The 26,381-nt window shown below is 45.3% G+C and overlaps 1 protein-coding gene across 1 annotated transcript in view; it reads left to right on the top strand.

Annotated features, from left to right (window-relative positions):
• The window catches only part of LOC144819744 (17-beta-hydroxysteroid dehydrogenase 13-like), a 236,628-nt gene that overhangs the window by 151,065 nt on the left and 59,182 nt on the right, over nt 1-26,381 (top strand). The window contains exon 5 of the mRNA XM_078677506.1: nt 13,437-13,574. Coding sequence (XP_078533632.1) covers nt 13,437-13,574 — 138 coding nt within the window. The remainder of the gene's footprint in view (nt 1-13,436; nt 13,575-26,381) is intronic.

Raw genomic sequence — 26,381 nt, forward strand, 5'->3', positions numbered from 1 at the left:
CTAACAACACTAAACAAAAGCCCCCAACAGTGTGCCAAAATCGCCAGCTGCCCACGTAGGTAACCTCTTCCGGTCTCGGGTTATGGGGGCCGGAATCGTGAACCCACCCAAGATTTGAGGCAGTCCCATGATGCCGCCAAACACTACCGCAATGCTTTCTCCGATGGTCGGGCTGGCAAAGGCGGGCCCAATCGGAAGCTCCACCCGGGAAATTCTCTAGTTTGGCAACTTCCACATATATACTTTTATGTGAACAAGCCATATACATAAATAAGCACATTAGCTCTTCCATCCAGCTTCACAGCCTTCTCAGACTTAAAATAGACACCACACCGTGAGACACACAATGTCAAGAAAAATACCACAAACTTGATAAACACAATTTGCGACACACCACCCTGCTTATACTCACTCCTTGGACAGCACAACCACTTTAAGAACCTCCGAATCACCTCCTATAATCCATAATGGGTCATTGACTTCAGGGACAAGGGCTGAATTTGGGCAAGTTCTAGATCTTTTCTAGAATATTTCTAGATCCCTACACTTCAGAGACAAACAACCTCTGCTACCAGTCGATCTGGAGCTCCCATTTCTATATCTGCAGCCTTTGGTGTAATTTTCAAATAAGTTGCCCACTATTCTTGTGGATGTATGAAAAAAGCTAGCATTAGCACCAAAACTCAATAAAAGTGGAACCAATTTGGCTCCACATGAATGACAGAGAGGATGGTGTCCAAGCCATGAAAGTTTATTAGCAAATTAGTGAAAATTGCAAGCTTTAATTAATTGATAAATCAGTTTACCAAGTAAGCATATAAATCAATGCGGTCATTCAATCCGAATTTATATATTATATAAAACAAGATGCATAAACTTAGCAAAGTACAAGATGCAGAACAAAAATTATTTGGCTCCTTAAAGGAACTTCCCTAAGCTAAATAAAGAATTGATAGTGAAAAGCGGAAATTTTAAGCGAAAGGCGTCAGCCTCAGTTGAACCAAATTAAGGTTCATGGGAAATAGACGTAGGCATTCAAAAGAGAACCTCAAGAAGCCAGGAAACCAGCTTAGTTGGGAAAAGTGTTCCCTCAGCAAAGTCAGGACAAGCTCTACTAAGCTATTCTAAGAGAAACAGAATTAAACCAATCAACATTCTCTAAAAGCATCTTCTCTCCCAGTAGGGAGTGGGAGAGAAGATATTTCTAGAGAATGTTGTTTGATTGAATTATGTGTCTCTTAGAATAGTGTAGTAGAGCTTGCCCTGACTTTCAGCTTACAGCTAATCAGGTGACTCTATCTTCTGGGAGCTGGTACAAAGGCTCTCACAACTGTACGACTTTGTATTTATCAGTAGACCAGTTTTCCTGCTACAGAAGGCTCTTTCTCTTCTCTGCTCACCACATAAAACACAAGCATTCCTTTAACTTCTAAAAAACATTTCTAAACAAACAAAGAAGGGAAAGGAAAGGAAAAGTGTGAAAGTACATGGGAACCAACAGCCCTGGCCTCCTCTTAATCAATTTAATGTTAAGAAATGTCAGTTAAATGGATGTTGCTATGTCATAAATAATTCATTGATTATACCTTGATCATGTAAATGTGGCTTGTTTATATCAACATCTGCCACATGTTAACGTATTAGCATATTGATCAACATATGATGAGTAATATTACGGACCATTAAAATTATGCTACTCCACAGTTCAAACCTGTTAAAATGTACTAGAGGAAAATATGCATAAATAACTCAGATGTATGGGGAAATAGGTCTATTAGAATTTCCCTTTCAGATATATTTTACACATCTACCTTCGTAATATTTGTCTTTGAATTTTGTGTCTTTAAATGATGTATGTTGATAGATTCCTTTTCAATTTACTTTCAGTGAGTGGTCCGGATTACTTCCTGTTGAGTCCACTTCCTCGACATTCTGCCCTAATAATGGGGACCATTAACTCGGGCGGGGGGGGGCATTAACAGAGATTGTAGGAGTAATACACGGTTCCAATGAGAAAATAGAAATTACTGGTGGTATTGCTAATTCAGGGTCTCAGTCCCAAGTAATCCTAATGTTCCCTCAAGAGTTTCGCCGGCAAATGCAATCTGTTTGCAGAAGCCAACTTTCCAGGTGAAATTACACAGATCCACAGTGGTCCCATCTATCTCATATTTGTGCTGTACCCTGCAATTTACTGATGTGTGTTTGATTTGTAATTATCCGCTGTACCATTTTATGTTCAGCATCTTTTGTACTAGAGAACTCCCTGATGCTAGGTGAGTGTTGTATCTTTCAATGCAGCCGCATTGAGCAAGGGTCTCCTCTAGAACCCTGTGACCCCTGGGTTCCAGAATGTTCTAGGCTAGGGAGAAGATTTTGGTCTTCGAGGAGAGTTGTAGTTGCTCCTGCAATGGCTGGGGTGTCTTCAAAAAGCTCTTATAAGTAACTAACCTACGAGTCTTTGCCTAAGAATCTAGCATTTACTGACGCTGAAACGCTGCTTGCAGACGCGCTGCTGGGTCATGCTTGCACGCTATTGCTTTTTACTTGCAAATATAAATTTTTAAAATCGCCGCTTTACTGTTGTGAATGATCACTATTTGCACGGTATAATTTTTAACTTTGTGGGCACATTAGCAAAGTCACCTTCCTGTCTAGATACCACCGCTTACCTCCCCGGTCCACCGCAGCTTGTGCTGTTTGTTGTGGAGGGAGTGTCTAACGCGGTACAGAGGGAGCCCTTTCACCCTCACTTCCGGGGGCCATCTTGGAGAGCTGACGGTCTAGTGGTTGTACTAGGACCATCAGCAGCCTCCTATTTAAAGCTCACATGGAGCAGACGCGCAGCGGTTACGCGCAGCGGGCGCGCCGGAGGTGAGCCAGAGGTGAGCCCATTTTTGCCCATCCGTGACCATCCAGGGCCTGGGGCCAGAACCCCTGGCCAGAATGTGGTTTACTCAAGGGGCGACTTACTGCAGCTTAACCTGGGTAAATTCCATCTGGAGCCGGGTACTATACATCGGCTGGGTTGCGAGGGCCTGCTAATCTCACCTAGGAGTATTAGTGGGCGACAGCGCTCTTCCAATATACATACCCTGAGCTACGGTCTATTGAACACCCGCTCTTTGCAGAGCCATAGGTTGGAGGTTTTCACACTTCTGGAAGGCGGGGAGTTAGACGTCCTCGCACTCACTGAAACATGGTTGGAGGATTGCTCAGCGCTGGATTTGGTGGCGGCTCTCCCAGATAACTATTTGGCTATTCATTTTAATAGGGAGGGAGCCAAGAGAGGAGGAGGAGTAGCCCTTCTATATCAGTCATGCCTCCGTGCAGATAGGTTCCTCTCTGAAACCCTTGGAGGAGCAGAGGTTATGGGGGTTAAGCTCAGGAGGGGAGCGGTCTGTGTGGTGTTCTTGGTGGTATATCGGCCACCCTGGGCGTCGCCGTATTTCCCCACTCTCTTCTTAAGATTGGTCCAGGACCTGTGCACAAGATATGATAAAATGGTGATCTTAGGGGACTTCAACTATCATTGGGAAAAATCCCCCAAAGAAGGACAAGCATTACAGATCGAGGAGGCGGTTTTCTCCTTAGGTCTCACTCAACAGGTCAAGGGATCGACACATGAGAAAGGTCATGTGCTCGACCTAGTCTGGACCACCATGCCAGTCCAGGGCACTACGGAAATTATCCCCTATGCCTGGTCTGACCATTCTCTAATAAAGGGTAGACTCTTACTGAGGGGCCCCCTGTCCAAACCTGGGGAGGGCTGGATAACGGCCCGCAAATGGAGAAATCTTGATGGGGAAAAATTGGTTCACCTCTTAGAACACCACCCTTCAGCAAAAGAGCAGGATGTCAACGTTGATGCTCTATGTGGACACCTCCAGCATAAACTGGGGAGCGCCATTGATGCGGTGGCACCTCTTCGCAGGATGAAGAAGGTGGCGAGAGGAGCTGGGGCGCCTTGGTATAATGACTCCCTAAGGGAGATGAAACGTGGGGTGAGGAAGAAAGAACGGGCTTGGCGTAAAAAATATGACGCCATCTCCAAACAAGAATATGTCTCATTCTTAGCCCAGTATAAACTAGCCATACAATCTAGAAAGGCTGTCTTCTTCGAGGAAAGAATAGCTGCTGCAAGAAATCCGCAAAAAGAAATTTTTCGGGTCCTGGCGGAGCTCAGGGTGAACAAAGAGCAAAGGCCCGAGTTCACTCAGGAGGACTGTCAGAGGTTTCAAGACTTTTTCGTAAAAAAGATATCCGATATCTTGGACGAAATTGCGGAAACTGCACCCCTCGAATGTCCTCGCCTACCGGACCTTATTGCCCCGTTAAACATCCCACCATTAGCTGAGTTCTCCCCTATCTCCAAACAGGAATTACTTAAAATCATAGGCCGAGTTAAATCGGGTTCCTTGGTGGACCCTTGCCCTCCAGACATATTCAAGGTGGCAATGCCAGGAATAGAGGAAGAGGTCCTGCATCTATTGAACACCTCTCTTCGCACAGGACAGATCCCTCTAGCTTTTAAGGAGGCTCGCCTGATCCCCTTATTGAAGAAACCTGGTGCAGACACAAAATGTCTGCAAAATTTCCGGCCCATCTCTCAGTTGCCTTTTTTGGCTAAAGTGGTTGAGCAGCATGTGTTAGCTCTACTATCGGACCATCTAGAGAATAACAACCTGCTGGAGACCAATCAGGCAGGGTTCCGTGCTAATCATAGCACGGAACTAGTTATGTTATCCATTCTAGATGAGTTAAGAACGCGGGCTGATGTAAAAACACCGAGCGCCCTGATACTATTGGATCTCTCCGCGGCGTTTGATACTGTGTGTCACAAACAGCTTCTGTCGCGGTTGAGATCCTTTGGCGTCATGGGTACAGCACATGCATGGCTTACATCATTCTTGCAGGGTAGGACACAACGAGTGCAGCTGGGTGACCTACTTTCCACCCCTGCCCCGATTACCTGTGGGGTTCCACAGGGCTCTGCCTTGTCACCCCTACTCTTCAACATCTACCTGCAGCCACTGATTGCCCTCCTGAATAGGATGGACTGCCTAGTGTATAACTATGCTGATGACACCCAGATAATCATCCGGTTGGATGATGGTCCGGGAGCATCCACTAGGCTACAGGACATACTGAAAACCACAGTCAATTGGATGTCCGAGAACTCTCTGAAAGTCAATCCGGATAAGACGGAAGTATTGCCCATCTCCACCTCGGGTAACCCTTGGAGCGAGAAATTTTGGCCTAAAGAGCTGGGCGCACCACCAAAACCGGCAGTAGCAGTTAAAAGCTTAGGCCTATACATGGATAATAAATTGTCCATGGAAAAACAAGTTACCACCGTAGTAGGCACCTGTATAGGCCTCCTAAGACAACTAAGGAAGATCTCTGCCCTTCTCTCACTCCCTACTTTGAGACACGTGGTTTCAGCCACAATTTTGGCAAGGCTGGACTACGGGAACTCCCTATATTTAGGTTTGCCACAGCGGCTGCTGGACAAACTACAGGGAGTGATGAATGATGCTGCTAGGCTGATATTCAAAAAACCCAGGACTGCTCATGCCTCTCCCCTGATGCAGGAGCTGCACTGGCTCCCAATTCGTCAGAGAATTGTCTTCAAAGGACTGTGTATCGCTCACAAGGCTCGGTATGGCAAAGCACCAAAATACCTGAAATCCCGATTATCCCCCTACACACCGGGTAGGACTTTGCGTTCGTCGGACGCCACTCTTCTGTCCCAATCCCGCTTCAAATTGACCACGGTGGGGGGCCGTGCGTTTTCCAACACGCTCCCAGCTTTTTGGAACAAACTGGATCCAGAGCTCAGGAAGGAAAGTAACCTACTTTCCTTCAGGAAAAAACTAAAAACTGTATTGTTTAAACAAGCATGGAGCAGATCTTAGGTGCACAGCTGGTTTCAAGTGAATGTAACATCTTATCACGTAAATCTGGACAGACAGCGCTTAGAGACCCCTGTGGTTATAACGCGCCATATAAATTAATTAATTAAATAAATAAATAAATAAGAATCATCTTGGTTTTACACTGGCGACGAGGATGGGATCTCTGTCAAGACACACATTAAGACTCAAGTACAGGCAGCGCTCTGTTAAGTAAGGTTCACCATTGATTTCTCAAGTGAAGTTTACATTTTAAAGGAGAAAAAGTCATACTGTGAAGTATTACATTCTACTTCATGATACTGAAGAAACTTCCTAAAGATTTGTATCTCCCTTTGAGCACGACTGGCAAACTAGGTCAATGGAGGGCCAGATCATTGGCATAGTTTCATGATTTTCGCAAACAATACATTTTTCCTATAATGATTCTAAATGGAAGTTATTTACACAGTCACAGTTGTCCTTAAAATCTAGTACATCCCTCCTCTTATGTTATGTTAACGTAATTTGTTGCGTGTAACTATCATCCACAAAAGGATATCCTTGCGCAGTCAAAGCAGGCAGGGGGTCAAACCTCACAGACTACCAGAGGGTTCTGGAGGCACAGCAATTACAAGGTATAGTAAATATGCTCTTGTTCACGTAACCACGAACAAGCATTAGCAAATTCAATAAATCTGACACTGACATTTTTTCAAGAACAACTTGGGTATCACTGTGGTTGCTTTGAGTTATTTTAGGTGACCAACTCCAACAGGGAGCCAGTCAGGATGACCGGCAAGGCCCTCATAAGCAGTTACCTTGGAGGAAAAAGCAGTCTTCAGGAAATTCCAGGCACTTTTATACCTATGCTATAGGTTCCTATGGAGGTGGTCCTGATGCAAGGGATACAAGGTGCTCAAGGATGCTGGGGATGCGATGCAGTCGACCGGTCTTTCTGCAGCTACTCCTTGGTCCACAAAATCGGTAATGCAGTCCTGCCACAGCGGTTGACATCCTTCTAAGTCTTCTCGGTCCTGACAGATGTCCAGTCACCAATAGACGACCAGCGGGCAGGTATCGTGGACACAGCCAAAAGCCTTTCCTGAGTGATAACTTGCGTTCTGGGTGACCAAGCTGCACTCTGATGACTTTCACGAGTCCAGCAGACTTGAGTTCAACTTTGAGTGGAAATCTTGGGCAACTAAAATGGCAACTTCTAAAGTTGCACTTTGCCCACCAGTGACATTAAATTCAATTTTACCATGAAATCAGGTTTGATGCATTGAATCTTTTATTTCCTTACATTACCAACTTTAGCAGTCCCTTTCAGAAATTAGCAGGGGTAAGATGTTGGCCTGTAACTCTACTTGTGAATAGGACTACTAGCCTTTCCCCAGTAAAAACGATAATTTAGGGTTCTTACTGTTGTAACATGAAAAAGTGCATGTCCCACTTTTTAAAATAAAAATATAGCTCCCTGCCTTGAAACTCGACAGGCCGAACCTAGGGGTGACTTACATATATTGAAATGGGAGGTTTGGTCTTTGCCATTACTTTAAATGGTAAAGTCGACAACAGTTTTAAACTGCTCTTCCAGTCTACCAGAGTGGATAAATACAATTTAGATGTGGATTCAGTGTTGCTATGTTAATAACTATGTGCATGGATGTGTATGCCGAAGGACCATGCCTCCCTGTCTCTCTCTGCTGAGGTGTTAGGATGTCCATTGAATGTTTGTAGGCATCATTCAGTTTCCTCAAAGGCAGACCCCATGAAACCCGAGTATATCAGGGAGCATAGACAGCGTCTGCCAGCATGGGTGATGGTGATGGGTAGTAAACAGTTATGGGAAGGCCACAATAAATCGAAGCTTAGAATGTGCTCCTCATTGTATACCATGCAGGAGAAATACAGGTAAAGAGCCCTATTTGTAAATATTAAAAACCCCTTCACAAAACTCACGCAGCATAAGGTGTTTTGCAACAGCTGTTTGTTTCAGAATCAGTGACATGGCCTGATCTTCTCTATATGTAAGGATGTGACGATCTGTCAAAGTTTTCATGCAGACGCTTAGGTCGTTTTTGTAATCTCGCTGCTGGACCCAAATGATGCTGCTTTCATGGCAGCAAAAAACTGCCCAGAAAAAATATATTCTCAGGACACGCTGTTTATTCCTCACAACTGTCATGTGCTCACTGTGGTATTTTCTAAGTACAACTTTTTTTCTCAGATTAATTATCGTCTGTGTGCTAAATGTGACATGAATGTGACAAATGTGACATAAATCGGTGAAACCAAAATGATTCTCTATGAATTGTCGTTTGCCCCACATTTCACTATCTGTATTGCATGCCTTTTGACTTATTAGTGTACGTTTTGTATTCTCAAAATTAACTGTGCACTTCATCAAGGAAGACTGATCATATTTTGTCAGGGTTTCCTTTATAAATGCATGCAAAAACGATTGGCTTTTGGCCAATTTTTCAAAGAAGTTGCACTGTAAAATCCACCTTTTTTCACCTTTTAAAAAAAACTTTTCTAGAGAGGAGGACCCTTTCAAAACGTATTTCCTTTGAACTGCTCATGCATAAAAACTCATGATTTGTTCTTGCGTCCTACCACTTTCAAAGTTCACCAGCCGCCATTGCTCGTACATAGCAGTCGAAATGGGGGCAAAAGGCAGGGAGGAGGGAACCTGTAAAAAGCCTGTTTCCTTGCAGTTCTACTAAAATATTGTTGTGTTTAAGGCTTTGTTGTTCACAAAGGAAAGCTGGGGGGTGCACACTGTTTTGTTTGAAGATGCTACAAAATAACGATAATGATCTGATATGAAATATTTTGCTTTCTATACCCTGTAAGTTCCCCTCTTACAATGCAAACTTCAACTTCTGACTCCTTTTCTGAGAGGGTGCAGCTTAACTCTGGTAATCCAGTCAAGGAGCCCTACTCAGAGCTTTCACATTACCCAATATGGTTCTTCATTCTGGGATTTTCTTTCTAGGACAGCTGGGGACAACAAGCACAGTCACCCAACTTTTAACCACTTCCCCTAATAAACATCTAGACCTTGTGGCTCTGACAGAGCTTATTTCTCTTAGTCCTACAGTTGACATTTTAAGTGCTACAAGGGCAAAGGCATCCTGCGGGCACTGGTTGCTTTGATAAGTCGTATGACAGAAAGCCACCTTTTAAAATGCTTCAGAAAAGGGGGTGGTGATGAACAGAGTGTCTGAATTAAGCAGACCACTCTTACCCAGTCCAAAGATCAGGGCTTGATCCATCACCGTTATTTATCTCACTGCCCCATCCCAGCTCAGAACCTGGCTATATGCAAATTAGTCTGTCCCTGGCCCAGTGCATCATGGGAACAGGGCAGACCAAACTACCAAGCCAATTCTTCACCAGAAAGGAGACAAGCTACCGGGGACCGGTTTCTGGCATTTCATCCTCTTCGGCCCGGCTTGCTTGAATCCTGATGGAGCAGTGAGAAAGGGACTCATGTCTGAGTATACCCTGCCACACCTATAGTGGCCAAAAACGATTCAGAAAAGGGGGTGGTGATGAACAGAGTGTCTGAATTAAGCAGACCACTCTTACCCAGTCCAAAGATCAGGGCTTGATCCATCACCGTTATTTATCTCACTGCCCCATCCCAGCTCAGAACCTGGCTATATGCAAATTAGTCTGTCCCTGGCCCAGTGCATCATGGGAACAGGGCAGACCAAACTACCAAGCCAATTCTTCACCAGAAAGGAGACAAGCTACCGGGGACCGGTTTCTGGCATTTCAGCCTCTTCGGCCCGGCTTGCTTGAATCCTGATGGAGCAGTGAGAAAGGGAGTCATGTCTGAGTATACCCTGCCACACCTATAGTGGCCAAAAACGATTCAGAAAAGGGGGTGGTGATGAACAGAGTGTCTGAATTAAGCAGACCACTCTTACCCAGTCCAAAGATCAGGGCTTGATCCATCACCGTTATTTATCTCACTGCCCCATCCCAGCTCAGAACCTGGCTATATGCAAATTAGTCTGTCCCTGGCCCAGTGCATCATGGGAACAGGGCAGACCAAACTACCAAGCCAATTCTTCACCAGAAAGGAGACAAGCTACCGGGGACCGGTTTCTGGCATTTCAGCCTCTTCGGCCCGGCTTGCTTGAATCCTGATGGAGCAGTGAGAAAGGGACTCATGTCTGAGTATACCCTGCCACACCTATAGTGGCCAAAAACGATTCAGAAAAGGGGGTGGTGATGAACAGAGTGTCTGAATTAAGCAGACCACTCTTACCCAGTCCAAAGATCAGGGCTTGATCCATCACCGTTATTTATCTCACTGCCCCATCCCAGCTCAGAACCTGGCTATATGCAAATTAGTCTGTCCCTGGCCCAGTGCATCATGGGAACAGGGCAGACCAAACTACCAAGCCAATTCTTCACCAGAAAGGAGACAAGCTACCGGGGACCGGTTTCTGGCATTTCAGCCTCTTCGGCCCGGCTTGCTTGAATCCTGATGGAGCAGTGAGAAAGGGACTCATGTCTGAGTATACCCTGCCACACCTATAGTGGCCAAAAACGATTCAGAAAAGGGGGTGGTGATGAACAGAGTGTCTGAATTAAGCAGACCACTCTTACCCAGTCCAAAGATCAGGGCTTGATCCATCACCGTTATTTATCTCACTGCCCCATCCCAGCTCAGAACCTGGCTATATGCAAATTAGTCTGTCCCTGGCCCAGTGCATCATGGGAACAGGGCAGACCAAACTACCAAGCCAATTCTTCACCAGAAAGGAGACAAGCTACCGGGGACCGGTTTCTGGCATTTCAGCCTCTTCGGCCCGGCTTGCTTGAATCCTGATGGAGCAGTGAGAAAGGGACTCATGTCTGAGTATACCCTGCCACACCTATAGTGGCCAAAAACGATTCAGAAAAGGGGGTGGTGATGAACAGAGTGTCTGAATTAAGCAGACCACTCTTACCCAGTCCAAAGATCAGGGCTTGATCCATCACCGTTATTTATCTCACTGCCCCATCCCAGCTCAGAACCTGGCTATATGCAAATTAGTCTGTCCCTGGCCCAGTGCATCATGGGAACAGGGCAGACCAAACTACCAAGCCAATTCTTCACCAGAAAGGAGACAAGCTACCGGGGACCGGTTTCTGGCATTTCAGCCTCTTCGGCCCGGCTTGCTTGAATCCTGATGGAGCAGTGAGAAAGGGACTCATGTCTGAGTATACCCTGCCACACCTATAGTGGCCAAAAACGATTCAGAAAAGGGGGTGGTGATGAACAGAGTGTCTGAATTAAGCAGACCACTCTTACCCAGTCCAAAGATCAGGGCTTGATCCATCACCGTTATTTATCTCACTGCCCCATCCCAGCTCAGAACCTGGCTATATGCAAATTAGTCTGTCCCTGGCCCAGTGCATCATGGGAACAGGGCAGACCAAACTACCAAGCCAATTCTTCACCAGAAAGGAGACAAGCTACCGGGGACCGGTTTCTGGCATTTCAGCCTCTTTGGCCCGGCTTGCTTGAATCCTGATGGAGCAGTGAGAAAGGGACTCATGTCTGAGTATACCCTGCCACACCTATAGTGGCCAAAAACGATTCAGAAAAGGGGGTGGTGATGAACAGAGTGTCTGAATTAAGCAGACCACTCTTACCCAGTCCTAAGATCAGGGCTAGATCCATCACCGTTATTTATCTCACTGCCCCATCCCAGCTCAGAACCTGGCTATATGCAAATTAGTCTGTCCCTGGCCCAGTGCATCATGGGAACAGGGCAGACCAAACTACCAAGCCAATTCTTCACCAGAAAGGAGACAAGCTACCGGGGACCGGTTTCTGGCATTTCAGCCTCTTCGGCCCGGCTTGCTTGAATCCTGATGGAGCAGTGAGAAAGGGACTCATGTCTGAGTATACCCTGCCACACCTATAGTGGCCAAAAACGATTCAGAAAAGGGGGTGGTGATGAACAGAGTGTCTGAATTAAGCAGACCACTCTTACCCAGTCCAAAGATCAGGGCTTGATCCATCACCGTTATTTATCTCACTGCCCCATCCCAGCTCAGAACCTGGCTATATGCAAATTAGTCTGTCCCTGGCCCAGTGCATCATGGGAACAGGGCAGACCAAACTACCAAGCCAATTCTTCACCAGAAAGGAGACAAGCTACCGGGGACCGGTTTCTGGCATTTCAGCCTCTTCGGCCCGGCTTGCTTGAATCCTGATGGAGCAGTGAGAAAGGGACTCATGTCTGAGTATACCCTGCCACACCTATAGTGGCCAAAAACGATTCAGAAAAGGGGGTGGTGATGAACAGAGTGTCTGAATTAAGCAGACCACTCTTACCCAGTCCTAAGATCAGGGCTAGATCCATCACCGTTATTTATCTCACTGCCCCATCCCAGCTCAGAACCTGGCTATATGCAAATTAGTCTGTCCCTGGCCCAGTGCATCATGGGAACAGGGCAGACCAAACTACCAAGCCAATTCTTCACCAGAAAGGAGACAAGCTACCGGGGACCGGTTTCTGGCATTTCAGCCTCTTCGGCCCGGCTTGCTTGAATCCTGATGGAGCAGTGAGAAAGGGACTCATGTCTGAGTATACCCTGCCACACCTTTAGTGGCACCTGAAATGGCAGAAACCGGTCCCCGGAAGCTTGTTTCCTTCCCAGTGTAAGAATTGGCTTTTGTAGTCTGGTCTGCCCTGTTCCCATGATGCACTGGGCCAGGGACAGACTAATTTGCATACAGCCAGGTTCTGAAACTGGGATGGTGCAATGAGCTAAAAAACGGTGTTGGATCTAGCCCTGATCTCTTGACTGGGTGAGAGTACTCTGCTTAATTCAGAGACTCTGTCCATCACCACCCCTTGTTGTAAATTATTTTGTCCACCCTAAGCGTGGAAGGGTATACTCAGATGTGAGTCCCTTGCTCATTGCACCATCAGGATTCAAGCAAGCCGGGCCGAAGACGCCTGAAATGGCAGAAACCGGTCCCCGGAAGCTTGTTTCCTTCCCAGTGTAAGAATTGGCTTTTGTAGTCTGGTCTGCCCTGTTCCCATGATGCACTGGGCCAGGGACAGACTAATTTGCATACAGCCAGGTTCTGAAACTGGGATGGTGCAATGAGCTAAAAAACGGTGTTGGATCTAGCCCTGATCTCTTGACTGGGTGAGAGTACTCTGCTTAATTCAGAGACTCTGTCCATCACCACCCCTTGTTGTAAATTACCTTTTAAAATGCATCCAAATAAGTAAATCTTTAGGAAATCAAACCATCACTCCTAGTTGAATCCTATAAGACAAATTGTAATCCTTAATGGCAACTGCCAGTTCACAAAAACCAGAGTAACAAATGTCCAACATTTACAAAAAAATATTTTAAATGATTAATATCTTACAACCAATTAGAAGGCACATGTTCTTAACTGCTCCCCAGTTATCTTACGTGTGCATGGTATTCCCAAAATTAAACTTTAAATAGGGACATACAGCTATTTATTTGATGACTTTGTGATTCTTTGTATTTCTCTTTCAGTTCAAGCAAATTTGCTGCGGTTGGGTTCCACATCGCGCTAACGGCAGAGCTCAGTGGCCTTGGAAAGAACGGCATCAAAACCAGTTGCCTCTGTCCAGTGTTCATAAACACTGGGTTTGTTAAAAACGCAAGATCACGGTAAGATCAAATGTGTCCTCGGAGGGCTTCCAACCTCCCTGCTAATTTATTTAGATCATTTGTTTCAAGGACAAACATTGACACTTTTGTGATCCATCATACTACTCCAATATTTGCCCTATATCCATAATAGAGTTATCTTGGTGGTTGAAGTCAGACAAAGATTCAATTGATTTGCTCTCTTCTTTCAGTCGTGCTCTGGGCTTCAGTGACATGAGCGAACAGCTACTCAATTGCTTCTTTGAACAGCCAGTTTTGGAGTTAGTGGGGCATATCAAATATGAAATTAATAAGATTAGGAAAAAATGGACAGTACTCCCAAACAGTGGCTCAGCCATTGTCCCACCTAGAAATCAATATGGTTTCCACCTTTATAATCCAATTAAATAGTGCAGAGTGTGGGAAGAATACAGACTCTTTGCAGCAGGTGCAAGTCTTCTACTTGCCTCTGAACAACTATTGCTAGTGAGCCAATGCAAATGTTCCAACATTTTGTCTTTTATCAGGAAGGATAGATGAGGTATTGAGGTACACCCGGGGCCAAGTCCTGAGTATGTGGGATGATTGGTGAGTTAATTGAGGGCAGTGGTTCCTGATTGAACATATGTATACAATGGAAGTTTCCAAAAGATAGTCATCTGCTGCCAGTATCTTTTAGAGACAGAATAAGAAGTTTGAAAGTGAGCTGCCCACATGGAAGCCCGTCTTTAGCAGGCACAGGATGCAAAAGACAGAAAGGAGTCAGTAGGCCCCAGATACAATGATTTGCTATTTGGCAATAACTGGGACTGTCTTGGTGGTCACCAGTGGTAGTGCTACCATTAGGCAGAAGCCTTCTCCACTACCCTTAGGTCCACTGAAAATATTGACCACTATCCATTCAATTCCTTTATCATCAGTCAGTATCTCCAAGCTCTTGACCATTCCACCCTTCAACAGTTTTCAAATTAATTGAAGCTCCTTCTCTGTCCAGATTGCTACGCTCGGTAACAGAAGAATTTACAATTACCTATATTTTTGGAGAACACTATAAACCTAGCTATTCTCAGCATCCTAAAAACATGGGAAGCTGAAACACTTCATTTAAAAATGATATGTACATGTGTACAACTATGTTTATCACACTTTCAGAAACATATCAGGTTAATACACAGCTATCAGTTTGCCACACCATGTTGGAAGGGTATTGAAGGGCATCTCTGAACCTCACATACCTCCCAATATCTCTTTAACAACCAATATGCTATCCTCACTCTAAATAAATCAAACAATGCCCAGGTCCGGGTCAAACGTATGGTGGCCTGGATGAGTGGATTGCATGCCAACTCACACATTCCTTTCTCACCTTACTGCTGACTGTCTCCGACACCAGAGTTGGTGTAGGACACTTATGGGACAGTGTAAGAAAATGGGTTATTTGCTGAGGGTGGTGGAAACCCCACTCAGGCAACAACCGCACTCCTTTTCACGGTGAACCACAAAGTTCACTAAATTAACCTGTGCTTAATCCTCTGGTAGCTTTGCACAAAAGGAGCCAGGCATAACTTAGAGGCAAAGTGTAGCACACAAAGAGTAATAAAGTGAAACCACAAGAAAAATCCATCCCAAACTAATTTAGAATAGTACACTACATTTTAATAAATTAGACGATACCAAAATTACACAAATGTGTTGAGTAGAGCAGGGAGATACTGAACTTTAAAGATAAAGGTCTAAATAGAACCAAAACATACAAAGCACCAACTGAGAGTAATGGTCACGCTGAAAAGGAACAAAGTCACAAGTTCATGCTGAAAAGGATGGAACGCAGGCCAGGGAGAGTACAGAGTTCAGCCTGCTAAGAGTTGTACTTTATGCCCCTGGTGCGATGTGTGCACAGTAGGGCTTGGTGAGGCTCTGGGTCGCTCTCCGTTGGTTCCATTGAGGCTTTCAGTTGTATGGTAAGGCTTTGCACAGCTTTGCATCATTCAGTGTTGGACTGATGCAGCTTGTAGATGGGACCTGCATGGCATGGTCCTTCGAGAATATGTGTTGCTGGCCATCAATTTTTATGAAGTCTTCGGTTCAGAGTTCTGATGGAACCTTCAGTTAGGTTGAGAGGAGTTCGCTCTGATGCCACCAAGGGTCTAGAATCTGGGGCACATCTTGGGGATCAAGACTCACTCCACCAGAGGCCAGCAGCAGGGCTCAGACAGGTCCGGTTGGTGCTGGTCAGTTTCATGAAAGGCCTCTGGAAGCTTTTTGTGTCAAACTGGAGCTCAAACTGGAGACCGACCAACTGACCCTTGGATTCACTCTCAGTAGACTAGGATCAAGGCAAAAAGGTCCAATCATCCTTTTTCACACAACAAGGCTGCCCTTCAAAGCAGCAGGGCATTCCTTCTGGTAGCAGGACAGTCCATCTAAATCTGCCACAGGTCCAGGAATCCTAAAGAGTAGCTTTGACGGTTCAATATTAATACCTGATGCCAGTCTTTGTGTGGGGTACTCCCTCTCCTGCCTCCAACACTGGTTCTGGAAAGTTCCTTCCCTTCCCCTGGTAAAGGCTCCAAACTGTCGGGGGCGTAGCCATGCAGGCGACTACGATGGCCGCCTGCGACTGAAACTCCGTCGGCCGGTTATGCCCTAAACCTGCTACTCCCAGATGTGCTCGCCTAATTTGTCAATAAAACTCACGCCGAATCCGGGATGAAGAGCGGAGTCTAGCGACATCGGCGGAGTCCCGTTTCGCCCTCCCGATCAGCTGCTCTTCGGCTCCTGTGTTGACGAGCTCCGTGCCCGAGACCTGCATATGACCGGATCTGTTGTCCGATCTGCGTGACGTGCGGGGGGAGGTGAGCTGTGTGCCCAGATCTGCTGCCCCGGCTCTTGTCACTTCCCCGCCAAGGATTTGTGGTAGAGCGCGCTCACCGATCACTGGGCCCCCGCTGCAATCCTGGCCTACCACCGCGACCCATCATTGCAAGGCATACGAACTTTAGAGACCGGGACTTAGCCCTATGCACAGTTCGTGAACATGGCGAAATTCTGTGGCAAGGGAACAAACTGGCTTTCTTCCCGGACTTCACGGTCGTGGTTCAAGAGGCTCGTGGGAAATTCAATGGAGGGAAGGCTACTTTGCAGAATCTAGGGTTGCGGTATGGAATGCTCTAAGTGGATGTAGGGCGGTAGATCGCGAATATTTGACACGCCGAATGAAGCACAGGGGTTCTGCCAATCCTACAAGAAAGATAACAATGCTAGGACTACGGCTGAACGAGTGACATCTCGGTCCCATAGCGGCTCAGATGCAAGCATGGAACTCTTCTCTAATTCTGGGACTGGATGATCCTTCCTTGAACTTTGAGTTTTCTGTAACATATATTTCAATTTTTGCTATGTTGTTATTTGCGTGTGGTTTATACGGGGAAATCCGGCCGACGTGGCGTTGCTACGTCCCATGGTGTACACCTGATTCTGTTCTTTAATTGTACTATTCTTTTGGTGTATATGTGTGGTATACGCTATCGCAGATACATTTCAGTGGCACCGACAGATGGTGCATGGGGCTTGCCTCGCTAGGGTCAGGGGGAGGGTGGGTGGAGGGTGGTGGGGGGGGCCCTCGCAGTTGGTTTATTGTTTGTTTAATATTGATACACAGGTCATTGTTTTATGGCACTTGTTTAACTTGTCCATCTCTATGATCAATGTTCCGATTCTCAAATAGCACAGTTTGGTAGAATGACCGGCCCCTCCGGTCTGTCACTGATGTCATGGAATGTTAGGGGCCTGAACAACGATCGCAAGAGATGTCGGGTGCTCAACTACATGCTGCGTTACAATATTGATATAGCCTGCTTACAGGAGACCCACATGTCTAAATCCGACTCTCCTACAATGGCTGCGAGTTGGGGCGCCCATAGATACTTTTCCAGTTATAGTAGATACTCTAGAGGGGTGACCATACTTATTCATAAAAGGGGCCCATTCTCCCTGTGCAGAGTGATAGATGATGGTGAAGGCCGTTTGTTGATCGTTGTGGGCACTTTGATGGGCCACTTTGTCGCAATATTAGGTATCTATGGTCCTAACGTCGACTCTCCGGAATTTTACCACTCGCTGCAAACACACTTGTCAGTACTGACTTCCTGTCTGCTCATCATAGGGGGGGATTTTAATCTATTATTAAACCTCGTTAGAGATAGCACTTCCACCTCACCTGACACCAAACACCGCTCCGCCTTGTATTGCAGGATATTTGCAGACAATTCTCCCTGGTTGCTTGCTCGCGGTCGCCAACTTGACGTTGAGGACCGCGAGCAAGCAAAAAATGACCGCTACGCTACGCTATTCGTGTTTCCACTGTGCTACGTGCAATTCGCATAGTGCAAAGTAGCGGAAACTTCGCAAACTACGCAAGCGTAGCGTAGTGTTTTGCCCAGGGTTATTTAGAATGAGTGGTTTATGCCTGGCAAAAGGTTTATTTTGCCTGTTTGTAATGGCAGTTTGAAACTGCATTACAGGCTGCAGTGGCAGGCCAGAGAATTGATTTTAAAGTACTAATTTAGTGGATGGCACAATGAGTGCTGCTGGCCCACTGGTAGCATTTAATTTACATGCCCTGGGTACATGTAGTACCATTTACTAGGGACTTGCAAGTAAATTAAGTGTGCAAATAGGTGTAGGCTAATTAGTTAGTTATTTGATGTTTTATACGGCACTTGGTAGACCATAAGATGTCAGATTGCTTTACAATCGTCACTAAGAAAGTTACAAAATAAAAAGTGTAGGGTGATTTTCTAACCGATAGTGTCTCCTTAATATAATACTAGTAAAGAGGCAGAGTTTAGAGTCTACTGCGTCATAAATAAACAGCTACTAAGTAGATATTCCTGAATCAATAAGAGTTTTAAGTTCATCTTAAAAACATCAAAAGAGGTGTTTGTGTGAACCTCAAGAGGAACCAATTTCCACATTCTGAGAGCACTTCCAAAGAACGATAGGTGAGGTTTTTTTTGTTTCTTAAACCTGGACAGTTCTAGCAGTAAGAATCCAGCACTATGAGTTTGCTGATGGGTGCAGATTGCAAGGAATGTCAATGGAAATATTTTGAAATTCTAAACGTCGAAAATCGACGAACATATATAGGAGTACAGATACTAGAAACTGTAAGTGACAGGAGTAGACAGCAGGTAAAGGAATTTTTCTTTGTTTAACTTATAACAAACAAAAAAAACTTTGATTCTTGGTGCCTACAAATAAAACAATACATATCTAAAATGATACATAAAACGAACAAATGCATATTTTACAAAAATGCCATAAGTATATGAGTGATCCAAATTAAATTACATCATGGGAATATTTTAAAAAATCACTCTGGCTTAACCATTACTGCTTGCTAGTACGGCTTTGCACTTCATGATCCTCCTTCTCTTCCAGGATTAATGCTAGCACTTTGCAGGTTTCTCTATTGTGTGAATGGATTTAAATGTGGTTTTGGTAGTAACCATTCTACAAAACTGCTGCATAATAATAAAACCACTTGTAGAGCACATGGCTACTTCCTGTGCAGTGTCCCACCTCTAAGATGACATGAAAAAAATTGCTACTGACTAGGGGAAGGTTAGGCAGATCTAAAAAGCCAGGTTTTCAGTTTTTTTCTGAAAATCATTTTGGAGGGAGATAACCAAAGTTCTTCCAGTAGCAAATTCCAGATTTTTTGTGTCAGCTGACTAAAAGCACAGCCACCAATTCTGACTTTTTTTAAATTTAAATTAAATTTTTTTAAATTTAGGAACAAATCTCTGTTTAGCAGCAGTTGACCTAAGATTTCTAGCCAGAAAATAGGGAGTAGCCATAGACTGTAAATAAAAAGGACCGTGGTAGGAGGAGATCCTTGTAGCAATAACAGAGAGCCTTAAAGGCAATTCTCTGTTTCACCGGCTACCAAAGCAATTTTTTCAATGTGGTGCTAACAGAGGCTCTCCCTAGGAGGTCCTAGCAGTGTCAAAGCTGATGCATTCTAGACCTGTGGATGCCTATTCAATCGTGCTTGGATAACACCCAAATTACAGTAGTCTAATCTTGATATCACCAGAGCCTGGACTACAGTTTTTTGGTCAGACTCAGGAAGGAAATAAAGAATTACTGATGACATCATCTAATGAGTTTGCTAGTTTTTTTTATAGTTTACACAGTGCTGGGTAAGTACCATATTGCCTGTCTACCTAATTTTGTACAGCCTGGGCCCAGCTAATGGATGTGCTTACAAAGCACTTGTGCTCCAAATGCCCCAAAGGTGTGTAGAGGTATTGAACGTGTTATAAATCTTTGTATTCATGAGTAACAGTTGACTTGTGTTCATTATGCTCAACACAAGTTTTTCGGTCTGCAGAATTGGTTTTCAACAGGAGAAAGATTGTACGTAGTAGATACTAACGTTTGTAATCACCCTTGAGTTATTAAACAGAATTGTGTCAGCAAAACAAATTCTATATATCATAGAAGAATGTGTGCACCAGGGACTAACCTATGTACATGGGCTTGCTTGTTTTGTTTGAGAAGATGGGCTATCTGCAAAGTTTTCATCACAGCATGAAGGGTTTAAGTAGTATGATGTTTAGCACTTTCAGATCTTGGTTATTTTTAGCGAATAGTATCTTTTTTGACAACTGTTGCATAGAGTGTACACTGTTTTTAGTAGATACTCTGTGGTGTATTTATCATGAAAGTTTCACTATTTCTAAAGTGTGGAGTAGAGTAAACTCTAACCATAGAATAAGCACCATTTACAGTACCCAGTTCTAGTCTGATATCAACTTCACTTTTCAAAGTAGGTTTGGCGAGTTTCAGGGGCTTGATGCAACTGAAAGCTGTTCCTTTTTAGGGCATTAGTTTTAAAACTGCCTGTCACTATTTTTAGGAACTTGGCTTTCTGTGAACAGTTGTATATAGATTGAACGCCGTACTCAATGAGGGTTTCCTATATATTTGTGGTTGATTGTTAATATGAACTATGCAGACCATAAAGTGTATGGTATAGGGTCAATGTTGCACATAACACATTATTTCTACACCTAAGGGAGTTGTATCTGTGATGACAGTAATGATGGCTGATATTTTCCAGAGCTATTTTATACTTACTGTCAGGCCTCTAATGCCACAGTAATTTATAGAGCAAAATGCTGGAAAACGAAGCTTGGATGATGTCATAAGTGAAACCATCAGTGTTGTCATCAATAATATAATTTGAGATGTCATCAGTAATGTCATAAATAATGTCATAGAACATATCATGAGTGCTGTCATATGTGAGGTCATAAGCCGTGCATGGCAGGGGTGCAACTGAAAGCTAGAGCTACTAACTAATCTATAACTGATGAATTTCTGTGTTTTTTAGTTCAAAACGTCAAATTACCATTGACAAATTCATCTAAATATAGCGTTACTTTGGTTTATTCAGTGAATTTTGAAGTTTAAAAAAAAAAATCAAAACAGATCTTTTCATCATACCTAGCTATAATGTAACATTAACCTTTGTTTTTCTCAGTGAATTTCTAGTTTTTTTAACATAAAGTAATATGTAATTACCATATGTAAATGCAACCCCCTGACTGCGGCCAGGCCCTGCAGCCAACCCTCCTCCATACAGCCAAACCCCACGCCACCCACTGGGACGTGCACAGTGGGGCTGGCCATAGGGCCTGGGCGTGGAAGCCCATCCTCCAGGGCCATTTATTTTTCAAGGCCCATTCCTTGTTGGGCCCTGGGGAGCCTGTCCCCTAAAAATAAAGGAGAGTGGGCCACAGCCCCCCTCTCCATGTCTCTTAAGGCCCTGAGGACCCCATCACCTAGTGTTGTATATTTTCTTAAGGGGAGGGTTGCTGTGCAGCCCCCTTCAAGCCTTTATCGGCCCCAGAGACTCCAGACTTCAGGGCCACTTATTTAAATAAAAGAGATGGGGTCCATGTGGTCCATCTCTCTCAGTCTTGTAGGTCCTCAAGACCTTATCTTCCAGTGCCCCTCTTTTAAAAAAAGGGGAGGTGGCGTGCATGGCACTTCTCCCTGGGCCGACGTAGGTCCCAGAAACCCCATCTGTTGGGGTCCAGGATAATGTTTAGTGGGGGGAGCACATGGCCCTCTCCCCTGGTTGATTTCTCCCTCTGCCCTGTGACATTTTCAAGGGAGCACGTGGCCCCCTCCCTGGGTCAATTTCAGTCATGGGCACTCCATCCCCTGGGGCCTGGTGACATGTTTACAGGAAGGGGCTCATGTGGCCACCTCCCCAGGCCGATTACAGTCCAGAGAACCCCATGCCCTGAAGCCCTGTACAGTAAAAGGTAGGTGCCCTGGTGCTACTCAGGGCACCCACCATAGTCTCGTTGGTTTTGTTACGGGGTGGGCCCAAACTGTCCCATGGCCTCAGCGAGCTCCTCACCTACAGTGTGAACCAGCATTGCTCCCACTCGCAGGGAGCAGCTCCTAATGGTGCCCCTGCAGGCGGTAGCAATATTTTGATCTGTTTCCCTACCCACATCACCGCGGGCAGGAAAACAAATCAAAAGTCCACTCCTGCCGGGCTGGAACATTTTTGAAGCTCCCACCTGCTGAGAGTGGAGTTGGTGTTTGCTCCCGCTTAGTGGTAGATTTGAAAATGATCCTGCCAAGTAAGAGCAAACATAGGTTTCCCTGCCTGCACCCATGCAGGCAGGGAAACAGCTAAGTCCTGTGGAGGGGGGCTCCCCGGGACATAGCATCTGATCCGGGACCTGTAGAGACTTGGGAGGGTGGCCAGGCGGCTCCCTCCCCTTCATTAAAGAATTCAGACCCATGGGATGAAATCCTAGGGACTCTAGAGGCTTGGGGAGGGGGGCCTCATGGCCCCCTCCCCTTTTTAATATATTTTGCCTGGGGGTCTCACCGGGTTGCATAAAGGCTGGAGGAAGGGAGGCCATATGGCCCGCAGCTGCTTCATTAAAAAATGCAGCCCTACGGCATTGGGTTCCACAGGTCTTTACAGGCTCAGGTAGGGGGCCTGCATGGGCCCCCCTCCCCTTCATTAAAGAATTCGGCCAGGGCGGATGGTGTCCCCAGGCCCTCGAGAAGCTCAGGGATGGGGCTGTGCGGCCCCCTACCCTTTTTTAAAACATTTGGGCCTGGGTGTGGGCTCCCGAGGGCCTTTAGAAGCTCAGGGAGGGGGGCCACACAGGGGCCGATAAAAAGGGGGGGTCCCAAAACTTGTTTTCACTATGTAGTTTGCAGGGATTTTAGACATGACTACACCCCAAACCACTGAACAGAATTACACCAAATTTGACAGAAAGCTAGATACTGGTCCTGAAAGACTGCTTTCTGTAATTTGGTGTGAATCCGTTAAGTAGTTTTGGAGTAAATAAAGTGAAAATATATATGTATATCTAGAGACACAGATCCACCTTGGGCAGATCCGCTCGCTGATCCACGCACCAACAGCAGTGCCGTGATCGGCTGACTAAAACCTGAAAGGCAAGTTGCGGCCCCCATTTTGTGCATCAGGCCTTGGTTCCTAGGGAGGAAAATAAAATGTTATGCTAGAAGGGGTCAGGGTAGAGGTACTCTGGGACTGATGGAGGGTCTGTTTCTTTCGTGTGCGAGGCTCAGACCCAATTAAAAAACACATACACCAATCACAGACCCACACACCTACTCACACATTCACTCACATACCTACCACACAAGCGCACAAACATTCACACACCAATACAGCCCCTCACACACACACACAGCCATAGACCCACAAAAGCACTCACCCACCCACTCACAGACCCCAATAGCCACTCGCACACCCACTCACACACCCACATAACTCCTTAGACACCCATACAGGTACTCACATACCCACTCATAGACCCACAAAACTACTCACATACCAACTCACAAACCCACACAGCCCCTCACACACATACTTACACACCAAATCACACTCACACACCCACTTACACACCCACACAACCACTCACACACCCATATAGCCACTCAGAGACACGCACAGTCACTCACAGAGCCACTCACATAGCCGACGACAGGCAGTGATACACTTATAGAAATTGCAATAGCATTTTTTTTGTCAGAATGTGTTGTTGTTTTCATATTGAATGGGTGCAATATAACCAGCAGATCCCTTACTTGTCGAAGGATTTGTGACAGATCCACTGATCAATACAATTAAGAAAAATAAAAAGAAAGATTTTGCGTATTGCATTCATAGAAAGACTACATACGTTTTCTTTACTTCCTTTTTTAGTTTTTAGTTTTGAAATATATATTAAGAACCAATGTGTGGATAACATATATTTATAAACTTGTGAAAATGTATGTTAGCAAATTGAACATATAGAGTGAAATTTTAGTATAATTTATATTTAAAAAATAGGAAAAACAAAGGTTACAGGGAAGTTATAGCTAGGAAATTGCATTACAAAGCTGTCGAAATTCACCTAAAAAAACAAAGGTCAACGGGACGTTATAGTTAGGAAATAGAATTTGAAAAACCTTACGAATTTACTGAAAAAAATAAAGGTTATAGGGATGTTATAGTTAGGTTCAGACTTTGCTCAAGCAAAACCTTAGTAATTCAGTAGTTATAGGTATAGTTATCTACCTATAACTCATGTCCTAAGGTAACTATAATCAAGTTCTGTCATGAAAGTGCTTTATGGGAAAAGGTTATCCACTACAACCACCAGGCCTAATGGAAGCTGTCTTTAATAATACACTGTATCTAAAGAGTTCCTTAAACAAATGTACAGAGTGTTCTGTATTGACGAGAATCTATCACCAAATAGCTGGCTTCTTAATTTGTCCAATACTACAGAGACACCCAGTCCAGTTTACTGATTACTGACATAAAAAACAAATTTTCACACGTTTTACATAACTGTCTTATACTGTGTGTCATACCTCTTGACAAATTCCTGCAGCATATATCTATACTCCCATTCTTTCCTTGGTTTCTGAGGAACATGTTTAACGCATGACACCCTTTCAAATTATCGAAGTGATGGCAAGTTGCATACCTGAAACACAAGCTTTGACTTCAATTTAAAATGTTACATTTACTTCGGGAGTGTCTACTATTTTTTATTTTACCCTTTATAAAACCATCACATACTTCTATTACTTTCTAATTCCAATTCACTGACACATTCCTTTAAATGCTGCACTATCTTGGAAGCTCCCAGTACTTCAACTAAGGAGGGATCAGCCTCAAGCCATAACTCTAGTCATAACCTTGCATCACTACAATGCTGAATAAATATATCTTGAAGCTTTTTACCCATGTATGCCTCTAAAATGATTCTGCCCCATTGTGGCGGTTTGGGTGGGGATAGGCAAGAGGCGAGTCTTGGTAGGGTTCAAACTAGGTTTTAATGATTGAAACAGTCTGTCCGTACAAGTAGGGCGCACACGTAAAGGACGAGGGGACCGGCTTCTTTCCCGTCGGGGTTTGATGTTTCCGTCCTGCTCCCGGCGTCGGGTCGGGCTCCGCCTCCCAGGCACTTCGGGCTCCGTCGCGCCCCAGGCTCCACCGAGGGGGGGGGAACAGAAAACAGAGGTGGTATGAGTAACCTGTTTGTGACTACAGACAGAAAAAATGGGAAAGGGGGGTGAGGGTAAACAATGTGATGCAATCCTGAGGCGAGCTGTCAGGGGAGTGCAGGGGGCCTCTTTAAGCTAGGGGACAGCCGGTCTTCCTTTCCCCAACCGCAACCACCCTGTGACCCGACCCCGTACCTCTGTTAGCCACGCCCCTCCGGGGGAGTGGCTGGGCGGATCGCGGGTCCGGTGCCCTCCTGGGTTCGTTGGTGTCGCTGGTCTCAGCAGCCCGTCTGGCTGTCGGCTGCTTGGGTCTTCCTCCTCTCCGTGGTCCGGTCCTCCCCTGGCCGCTCCGTCGTTCTCTCTCTCGGCGGCGTCCTCCGTAGAAGTCTTGGCCCGGGCTGGGTTAGAGGTTCCCGCTGATCCGTCGAACCACTCTGTTCCCGCTCTCCAAGGCAAACCGCGATTCCCGTCTTCTCCTCTTCTCCCCGTCTCGTTGTCTCTGCTCTCCGCTCTCCACTCGATTCCACTGCTCCACGCCGCTCCTCCGCTCTGCTCCACTCTGACCGCTCCTCCGGTGTATAGACACACCTGGGCCTGGTTTCGGGCGTCCTTTAAAGGGAAGCTCAGTCCCTCCTCCTCCTCACCTGCGCTGGGCCAGTTAAAGGGATAGCGCTCCATGTCCTCCTCATCACAGCTATACTGGACCGCCCCCGGGGTCCAATTCGTGGAGTCGGCCACTTGTGGAGAGAAGAGGGGGGGGTCACAGATTAAAGGCGCACTCCGGGGAGTAGGGGGGGGTTGCCCCCCTTCCCGGTTACACCCATTTAGCTCAGGAATCAATAAGCATCCAGTCTTATGAGACAAAACTCATCACAACTAATGTTAAGGCTGATGGCATAGGGCGAGGGGATGGTTTAAATACCATTTAGTTTGCTTCAAGGCTGTTGGCCAATGTGGATGCAGTATAGTGTAATTAAAAAAGAGGTCTTAGCAGTTTTTAGACCAAATAGAAAGCTCTACACAGATGTTTGAGTAACACCCTTCAATGTAAGGGTTGTTTACAAATTGCTGAAGGACATTTTTACCAACAAAAGAATAGATCGAATCATGAATCAGACAATGGGTGTCCCAATTGCAAAAGTACATATATACAAGCTTCTCTTGCAGAATCAGGACAAAGGGAGAAGAATGTTAAGTTGAGAAATGTAACGTGTGATTGCTGTGACAGAACAGTGGTGTAAGGGGCAA

The sequence above is a fragment of the Lissotriton helveticus genome, chromosome 2_1 (genome assembly GCF_964261635.1).
Source record: "Lissotriton helveticus chromosome 2_1, aLisHel1.1, whole genome shotgun sequence".
Classification (NCBI taxonomy): domain Eukaryota; kingdom Metazoa; phylum Chordata; class Amphibia; order Caudata; family Salamandridae; genus Lissotriton; species Lissotriton helveticus.